Genomic DNA, 9417 nt, shown 5'->3' on the forward strand with positions numbered 1-9417 from the left:
TTAGGGAATTGGGGTATTTTAAGTAATGAGTGATGAGTAATGAGTAACGAAAATTGAGTAAGGAGTGATGAGTGATTAAAAAAAAAAAAAAAAAAAAAACCAAACAGCCCCTAAAACTTTTGTTCATCAGGCAAGAAAGACAAGCTTGGTTGTGTGAAATTGAAGGCCGGTTATGTAAGATCAGGCAGAAGCATGCAATAGACTTAAAAAAAAAATAAAAATAAAAATAAAAATCAAGAAAAGCTTTCAATAGACTCATGGTCAACCAAAATGCTATTACAAATTTTTTTAGAGTTATTTTTAGAGTCTTGCGTATAACCACCTCTAACCCAAACCCTACTTATAAAAACCTTATATCAACTCTAATTTCATTAGAAAGAAGCTGAGTATTGAAAAATAAAGGAAAAACCATTTGAGAGTGTTCTTTGTTTCTCAACCCTGTCCCATTGATCATCTTTAAGAGATTGAAGAGTTCAAACACAAGTTCATCACCTTGAATGAATTGGACGTGTTGAAACCATAGAGGTGACACCAAAATCTTGAAATGACTTGGAGTAACCGAGAGATCGATTTTGCTGTCAGAGTTCAAACTGTATTAGCAGACTCAGAAAACTTGTTACAAATTTTATGGTTTGGAAAGTTCTTATAGGTCGCATTCAAAAGAGAAATCATCAAGCTTTCACTTAAGTTCACATTTGAAGAATCAACTGTGTTGTTTAGTATTAAAGAAAGTATGCCCGTATAAACTTTATTTCAAACTAGTTTATATTATTTGAATTGTATCAAATTCTCTACCATAAGAATGTCATCTCCAAATCTTAACAGTTAGAAACACAACTTGAAAATAAAATTGTTACATAAATGGTTTGTTATTTATGTGACTGTTCATAATTAGAGAAATTTAGTCAATAATCAAATTCATTGATTTGATAAGTTAACCATGGAAGACACCTTATTTTCCCCTTTTTAGCCAGATAGATTTTATAAAATTACCTAGTGTTTTGTAGTTAAATTGGTTTTGGTTGGCATATTTTGATATTTTCAATGAAAATACTTAAAATTCAAAACTTCAAATCCTCCTCTTTATTATCGAATTATTTAAAAAATAAAATCATAAATTTGTATTTTGAAATTGGAAACGACATGATTAGTTGAGTTACACAATAACACATGTATTTTTTTGGATAGTTACAATACATTGTATATATGGATGTGTCAATGAAGCTAAAAGGCACTTAGCACAAGTGCACCACATTGCATGTTTAACCTAACTTCATATTTTAATTTTGAAAAACCAATACTGAAATTCATTAATGATCTATTCAAAGAAAAATTTAATGGAAAAATAAAAAAGTAAATTCTAATTAATGAATATCCAAAGGCTGCTCGTTAACCGAATTCTTTAAATAAAAACAGATCAGCTACAACTACACAACGTGTACAGTCACCCAGCCTCCTTTAGCACCCAATTAAAAATAGCCACGCGTACTAATCCAAAACAAATATCTTTCCCCACGAAACACCCAAGCCTTCCTCAGCATATAACAAAACAAAACAAAACCCCCTTTCTCTCTTAGGGCACAGAAGAAAGAGCAATTAAAGCCCAGTGGAAAACGAAAACGAAAACGAAAACACAAAAAACAAAGAAAACATTTTTATTACTTATTACCAAAGAACGTTTCTGATAAAGTCACGCACAGCAACAACAACAACACAGATCTTTTATTTTTTTTTTGGTTCACTCTGTTTTTTTTGCAACTATGGCTGACTCTACTACTGAAACCCTAGAATCCAAACCTCCGCAACCCGAACCCGAAGCCCCAAATCCCCAACCCGATCCACAACCTCAATCGTCAACTCCTCCACCGTCGTCCACATCTACGCCGATCGCTGTAAACCCTAATTTGAACACTCCGCCACCACCGCCGCCGGCGCCGCTACAGCCACAGCTACAGCCTCAGCAGGTCTCCTACGTGGCGCCACCGCCGGTGCCGCAGGTATCCGGCGGCGGAGGAGTTGTCATGCCTCCTCCTCCTCCATCTGCGCCTTCGTTCCGGCCGGTGCCGCAGTTCTCGCCCATACCGAATTACCAAAACCATGGCGTTCAGCCTCCCGGTGTGGCTCCGATGATGCAGATGCCGCCGTATCAGATGCAACAGCAGCAGCACCCGGGGCAGCCTATGAGGCCTTACGCGCCGCCGCCGCAGATGCCTATGCCGAATGGTTATCCCGGTGGGTTATTCTGTCTCCTTATAATGCTTGTTTGTTATTAACGTTTTGGCAAATTCTCGATTTTTTTTTTTTTTGATGAATTCGTTATTGCATACATGTAATGTGCATGTTTGTGTTGCCAAATTATTAGTTGAACCAAGAAAGATTTACTTTTCTATGTGCAATTGATATGTGTTTTTGATGAGAGAGTTTTTAGTTCTTAGAATGTTAATTTTGGAAATGATGCATGATTGAATAATAGCTGTAAAAGTAGATTAAGGATTTTAGTGGAATGTGAATGATGAAATATTTGGGGAAGAGTTTGTTGTTAGAGATGATGAGTTGGGAAAAAAAGATTTAGAGAATTAATGAGAGTTGGTTTAGGGGTATCGATGACGGGATGTTTTCTCCTACAGTGTCTTGATTGAATTCGGTGGGAAGGTTTGGAAGGCGAATATTGCTTAGAGACCTCCCTCTACAACTACTTTTTTGGTATGCATATACATATATTTTTTTGCTTGGTTTTCTTCGTTTGTCTTTAGAATAAACTTTGTTTTAATGAGAAAAAGAAAAAAGAGAAAAGGAAAAAAGAAAAAACCTTTTGGAGTTTACAAGTTAACAGTGTTCAAAAATTCAGAAAGTTATATTGTCCCACTTGTCATATTCCATGTTTATTTTAGTAGGCTACTTTCTGGTAGTTATGAGGACACTTTCCCTTTCATGGGTTTATGATTTGCCAGAAGCAGACCATTTTTGCCACTGAATGCTCGTTGGCTTGTGTTCTAAGGTATTGCGATTCTTTCAATTTTAGCCTGCATCTCTCCCTTTCTTTTTCTTTCTCGCTCGCTTTTTCGTTTCTTCATGCTGTACCATGGGCTGCTAACACTTGTGATACATAAAATTGACATAATTTACATATAATTTTGTGGGATCGCATGAGATGCTTGAAGTCTCATGATAATTAAACGTCAGTTTTTTTGCAATTGGTGGATGGGATAGTGTGAGAAGGCTAGTATGTTGCAAATGGATTCATAAGGTAAGCCCATTTTACATATCCATGGTTTATGAACTGGATGCTACTTTTTAATGTTTCCTTCAGGTTATCTGTTCAGCTGGTGATAGTTGCCATGCCTGTGCTGCCATCTCTTATATGCTTTTGATGTGTGGTAACTGCGTTCTATTATTCTTGTCACATTCTTTTTTCATATATAAATATATCTATATAAACTGGTGACGGGATGTATAGTATTGCTGTATTTTTGTTTGTTAACTTGCCCTGATATATTTGCATAGATATTTGTTTCCTTTTATGCAGGAATTCCTCGTTATCCATCTCCATACCCAGCTATGGTTCGACCTACATTCCCTATGCGCCTACCAGGAGCAATTGGTGTGCCTCCAATAGTGTCACGCCCTCCTATTCCAGGGGTTCCTGGAGTTGTTCGCCCCATTATATCCCCTGTTATTAGGCCAGCTGTTGTTCCTACTGTGACTCCAGCTGAGAAACCACAAACCACAGTTTACATTGGTAAGATTGCATCAACAGTGGACAATGATTTTATGCTGTCTCTTCTTAAGGTAGGTTATTGATTTTTATTTTTTGGTGGTCTGCTTCCTTTTATATACACCCTACAACTCTGGATTCTTTTACATTATAAATATCTTACTTCAATGCCTTTTATTTGAGGCATTAATTTCTGATGCCTGTACACTTTATGAAGCTATGTGGACCTGTCAAAAGTTGGAAACGTGCTCAAGATCCCACAGATGGGACTCCTAAAGGATTTGGGTTCTGTGAATTTGAGTCTGCTGAAGGGGTTCTTCGTGCATTGCGCCTACTTAGTAAATTCAATATTGATGGGCAAGAATTGGTGGTATGTTTGGATTTCCACTGTTTTCTTTGTCTTTTTTAGTTTTTATGATCTTTTTTTGTCTTTCTCTCATTTTTACTTTTACTGTGATTTTGGCATTTAAGATGGTGTTCTAGAATATCTATCTGCTGAAAAAATACATTTTAAATCCTTGATTAATGGGAAACATGAAGTAGATATTTTTCTAATAAGTCATTAATATCGATTGGATATGCTGAGGGATCTAAACCTTTACCATGAGCATGCAAAGTGAGTTCTCTACAATATTAACTGTATCTCCAGTTAGGGAAGATTGAGTTGAAATAATTAAACAATCATCAAATCTATGGTTAACATGAGATTTAAGGGTTCAATAACTCTTACTTTCTTGATCTAGTAGGTTTCAAGGCTTGAAATCTCCATTGATGAATGTAAAATGTAATTTCAATTATTCATAAATAAAAGCAAGTTCAATTGTTAAATGGTTACCTGGCTGGAGGATACTTGTTATAAAGTATTGGGTGTTCTCATAGTAGGGCATTTGTTATTAAGTTATGTGTTTTAGGTGGTGCTGAAGTTATGGGCTTATCATCCATTATGGACTTCTCTGTCTATTCTGGATTTTGCCTTTCTGTTTACAAACCAAAAAGAATTATGACCTGGAAACCAAATTATTTGTTAGTTGTGTGCTTAAAAAATTAGATCTGAGGGAGCAATCCAGTCATGAATGTACTTCTGTGTTTATGCAGTTGTTACTTCTCATTCCTTTTAACATATATTCTGTCAAAGTGAAAATTTATCAAAGAAAAAAATAAATCTGTCAAGCGTCATGATCTCATTATTGAAATTTGACAACCAAACTTGAGATGAAATAAGAAAGACTACTCAAATATAAGATCAAAATTTATAACATTTGAAAATTGGACTTAGTTGCCAAAGATTTTTGTTAGGTTGTAATTCGTAAGAACTTACGAGTTGCTCCAGTATACTTCCAACGTACTGGAGTAATCTGCTCATCTTAATAAAATGATGTTTTACTTCTCAAAAAAAAGAAAGTTCATAATTTCTTCAGCTTTTTTCATAACTGAAAATTTGCTTTTAATTTATGCATGCTTCCATATGATATTTATAAAAGAGATTTATTGAGATTGGAATTTGTCCCTTTGTCCTACAAAAACCTTGAAAAATAAGCCAATGAGCACTTGTGTGTATCTATGTTTTTGTTTCTACCGTTAGTAGTTTAGTTACTATTGGTATCATGCTTTTTTGTTATGTATTTTGGTTTCTAATAATATCAAACATGGGAGATGATTAGATAATTAGAAATAATGATAATAATCATATTTGGCTAAGTTTATACTTGTCTTGTTAATTCTTTTAAGGGCAAAACTAAGGTTTAGTTCCTTAGTTACTGTTACTTAGGTTCCCCTCTTAAATATTTGACACCTATCAAATCAGACGGCTTAGCTAACGGACGTTAAAAGTCCCATCTCTTTGTGTTTTCTTCCCTTACTTTTTTTTTTCCCCTAACCTGCAAGAAAGCACAAAGCAGAAGACTTCTTCTGTTCAGATCTGAGAAGGTTTCTTCAGTTCGGATCTTTATGGGTTAACTAGCAATCAACACACTCTCTCTCTCTACAAATTTTCCTTCTAGCTGTTTCTTTCTTTTTTTCTTTTTTTCTCTGAGAAAAATCATATACACGTTTGGCGCCTCACTCTTTCTAATCTGTCTTTTGGTTTTCTTGCAGGCTAGGAAGGGGAAAAAAAAACATTAAGAAAAGAAAAGGAAAAAAAATAAAAGAGAGAGAGAGAGAGCTAACATCCGTTTGCTAAGTTGTCTAATTTGACGGGTGTCAAAAATTTAAGAGGGAATCTAAGTAACAATACCTAAGGAACTATATCTAAGTCATCTTTTATTATGTTTGGGAATAATCTATAGAAACCGATTTGATGGTTGAGTATGTGGATAATCATATAGATTAGGGAGATGGAAATTGCTACATTGAACCTATGTGTTCACCTCTAAAAAACATGAAAACAAGCACCTTCTTGACCTTTTGGTGCATTCTGAGATTTGGATTATTCTCTTTCCTGCACGAATTTATTGGATTTTTATTTTTAAAATATTTGATCCTTGTCTCTTTGTAATTTGATTAATAGTTAAATGTCAATCAAGCTACAAAAGAATATCTGGAACGGTATGTTGACAAACAAACTGAAAACTCAAAGAAACTTAAAGATGCACAAGCTGCAGCGCCTGAGAAAGAGGAGGGAAGTGCAGTAGGGGTTGAGAAGAGTGAACATCTGAAGGCTGATGTAGAGAACTCAAATAAAGAGGACAATAGTTCAGGGAGCAAGGAAAATCATGACTTTGCTAATTTTGGAATCGTGACTGACGAAGACAAGGACACTGACCGCGAGGCTGTGGAGAAGCTTACAAGCATGATAGAAGAAAGATTAAAGACCAGGCCTCTGCCTCCTCCCCCTCCTCCAATTACTGATGGTGGCTCTGGGAATTCAAACTCAGACGTCCCTGCTAAATCAAGGGATGGGGACTCAGAAATGAGAAATGGTGAGTTTTCATTGTGGAAATGGGTAGTTTTGTCATTTGTGGTAGTTATTAGAAGAGATTGTTTTTAGTGGCATTTAAAAAAGACATAATTTTAATATGGTTATGCTTGTTCATACTTTTGCAGATGCAGCTGAAGATAAAAACGATGACGAGACAACTAGTGAAACCAAACCAACTAGTGAGCACGATAGGCCTGAAACAAGTTCACCTGATAGGAATAGAAAGTATGAGAGGAGTAGAGATAGAGACCGAGAGAGGGATCTGAAAAGGGAGAAGGACCGGGAGATTGACAGATATGAAAGGGAAACAGAGCGAGAGCGGGTTAGAAAAGAAAGGGAGCAAAGAAGAAAGATTGAGGAGGCTGAGCGTAAATATGAGGAGTGTCTTAAGGAGTGGGAGTATAGAGAAAGAGACAAAGAGAAACAGCGGCAGAATGAGAAGGACAGGGAAAAAGAGAGGGAACGCAAACGGAAGAAGGAGATAAAACATGATGAAGAAGATGAGGATGAGGATTCGAAAAGGTGGCGGCGCCGGACATTAGAAGAAAAGAGAAAGAAGAGGCTACGGGAAAAGGAAGAGGACTTGGCTGACAGACGTAAAGAAGAGGAAGAAATTGCTGACGCCAAGAGGAGAGCTGAGGAGGAATTGCAACAGAAACTACAGAGGGATGCATTGAAGGTTTCATCCAATCCTGTAATGAATGGAGTTGCAAAAACTGTTTCAGTCGAGCCATCCAGTGTTGAAATGAAAGAGAACGCTGTGGAACAGGGTTATGAAGGTGATCCTGCTCAGGAGCTCCATACAGGTAAACTTATTGGAATTTACTTGGAGTGGAATTTTTCTTTTATTCACCCCCTTTCCATTTCTTTGAATTTGGTTATGATTCTAAATGATAGGTGATGGGGTTGTACGAAATGGTACTGGTGAAGAATCAACCATGGCATCAGTTGCTGTATCAGACACACGACATACTGGCAATGCCCCTGCAAAAAAGTTAGGGTTTGGTTTAGTTGGCTCTGGAAAACGAACTGCTGTCCCTTCTGTTTTCCATGAGGAGGAGGATGATGATGCACATAAGGATAAAAAGATGAGGCCCCTTGTCCCAATTGATTATTCAACTGAGGAACTGGAGGCTGTCCAACCTACTGCACCTGGGGCACCACCATCAAATTTGGTTGCAGCAACAGAATTTGCAAAGCGCATATCAAATGTTAATCCCAAAGAAGATAAGTTTGATGCAGAAAGGGAAAGAAGTAGACGTTCCAATGACAAGTCAAGCCAGCGGGATAGGGACCGGGGTGATGAGGATGTGAATCGCACCAGAGATGAGAATAAGGAGAAGAGTCTTGACCGGGACAGGGATCGGGGACAGGGGATGGATAAACTGAAGACATCAGAAAACACAAAACTTTTGAGTTTAAAACAATTGATAGATATGATACCAAGGACAAAGGAGGAGTTATTTTCATATGAGGTTAATTGGGCTGTATATGACAAGGTATGCAACCTTAGGCTATGCTTCAATAAATGAATTATTTAAATTTGTGGACCTCTTTTATCCTGGAAAAACTAAACTTATTTGCTTTGAGATTGAGGCAGGGCAAGGGGACTGGCTCCCTGTCAATTTTTATTATTCCCTTGATCATGGTTTATGGCCTAGTAGTTGGTAAAAAAATTTGGTGTCTACTTGGACATGTTGGGATAGCTACCTATACTATGCTTGCAAAACCTTTCCTTAGAAAATAACAGATTGACCATTTGAGTTGTCCAACAGTGTCTTTTGGAAACTGTATCTTCAAGTAGGCTATAAATGAAGAACAGGCATCCTATGTTTGCTTGTTCTGTCTAGTGCTACTTTTAGCCTTCAGAAGTTTAGATAACCTTGTCTTGATATTCAGGAGTGAAAATAACATTTAACTGTTGGTGATGTTTTTAGTGTATAATATTATTATTGGTTATAACCATGGTCAATGTCTTCTAAATAATTTTAACTGTTTATTTGCTATCTTCCACTTTCACAGCATGAGCTGCATGAAAGAATGAGGCCGTGGATTTCAAAAAAGATAACAGAGTTTTTAGGAGAGGAAGAAACCACACTGGTAGATTACATTGTATCCAGTACTCAAGAACATGTGAAGGCAACTCAAATGCTGGAACTACTGCAATCAATTTTAGATGATGAAGCCGAAATGTTTGTGCTCAAAATGTGGAGGATGCTCATCTATGAAATCAAGAGAGTAGAGGCAGGCCTTATTTCAAAGTGAAAAATATTTTAGGATTTTATTGTTTGATTGCTACTTCGTTACTGCAGGACCTATATGCTTCACCTCATTGGCCCTGCTCTTGTCATCACTCACTGTAGATTAGAGATTATTGATTTTGTATTTTGCTTCAAAGGTTAATTAGCGATGGACCCATTTTTGTACCAATTGTTTCCATTTGGATCCAGTATTCATAGTGGAAAGCAATGTTTGGAAAAGACATCCATCAGTTATCTTAAAACAAAGTTATTTGATTTATTTTGATGTAGTTGCTGGTTAAAAATAGTTGCTTGAATCATATAAGCAGTATTCTGTGAGGGATGTAATTTATAGTTGTCTTTGTGGGATGTTTCTGTACAAACCAAGTCCATAATTTGAATATGATCTTGTAAGTCTGAAAATGGGGGAAAGGAAAAGGTTCAAGGCCAATGCTCGTTATAAAGAGTTGCTAGTATGTGCTGAGCACTTATTGAGACGTAACTTGACATTAGCATGAGATGAGGTTTTTGGGTACTGTGCGTGC

General features: G+C 36.6%; 1 protein-coding gene across 2 annotated transcripts; it reads left to right on the forward strand.

Moving 5' to 3' along the window:
- Positions 1–1556: 1556 nt before the first annotated feature.
- Positions 1557–9156, forward strand: LOC115982655 (RNA-binding protein 25). Of its 2 annotated transcripts, XM_031105319.1 has the most exons (8): positions 2255–2703; positions 2952–3377; positions 3527–3789; positions 3933–4085; positions 6222–6633; positions 6758–7438; positions 7530–8131; positions 8655–9156. In XM_031105319.1, the coding sequence occupies exons 2-8, from the start codon at positions 3362–3364 to the stop codon at positions 8895–8897; spliced, it is 2370 nt and encodes a 789-aa protein (XP_030961179.1). In that variant the 5' UTR covers positions 2255–2703; positions 2952–3361; the 3' UTR covers positions 8898–9156. The 2 variants fall into 2 exon arrangements, with proteins under 2 accessions (XP_030961177.1, XP_030961179.1); XM_031105317.1 differs by lacking the exons at positions 2255–2703; positions 2952–3377 and adding an exon at positions 1557–2232.
- Positions 9157–9417: the final 261 nt, after the last annotated feature.

This window comes from Quercus lobata, chromosome 3, assembly GCF_001633185.2.
Source record: "Quercus lobata isolate SW786 chromosome 3, ValleyOak3.0 Primary Assembly, whole genome shotgun sequence".
Lineage (NCBI taxonomy): Eukaryota > Viridiplantae > Streptophyta > Magnoliopsida > Fagales > Fagaceae > Quercus > Quercus lobata.

Excerpts from the sequence above, each read along its gene's own strand:
- LOC115982655 (XM_031105317.1), top strand. The coding sequence starts at position 1,761 with ATGGCTGACTCTACTACTGAAACCCTAGAATCCAAACCTCCGCAACCC. Across the intron at positions 7,439-7,529 it reads TGCTCAGGAGCTCCATACAG|GTGATGGGGTTGTACGAAAT; the intron begins GTAAACTTATTG and ends TCTAAATGATAG. Across the intron at positions 8,132-8,654 it reads ATTGGGCTGTATATGACAAG|CATGAGCTGCATGAAAGAAT; the intron begins GTATGCAACCTT and ends CCACTTTCACAG.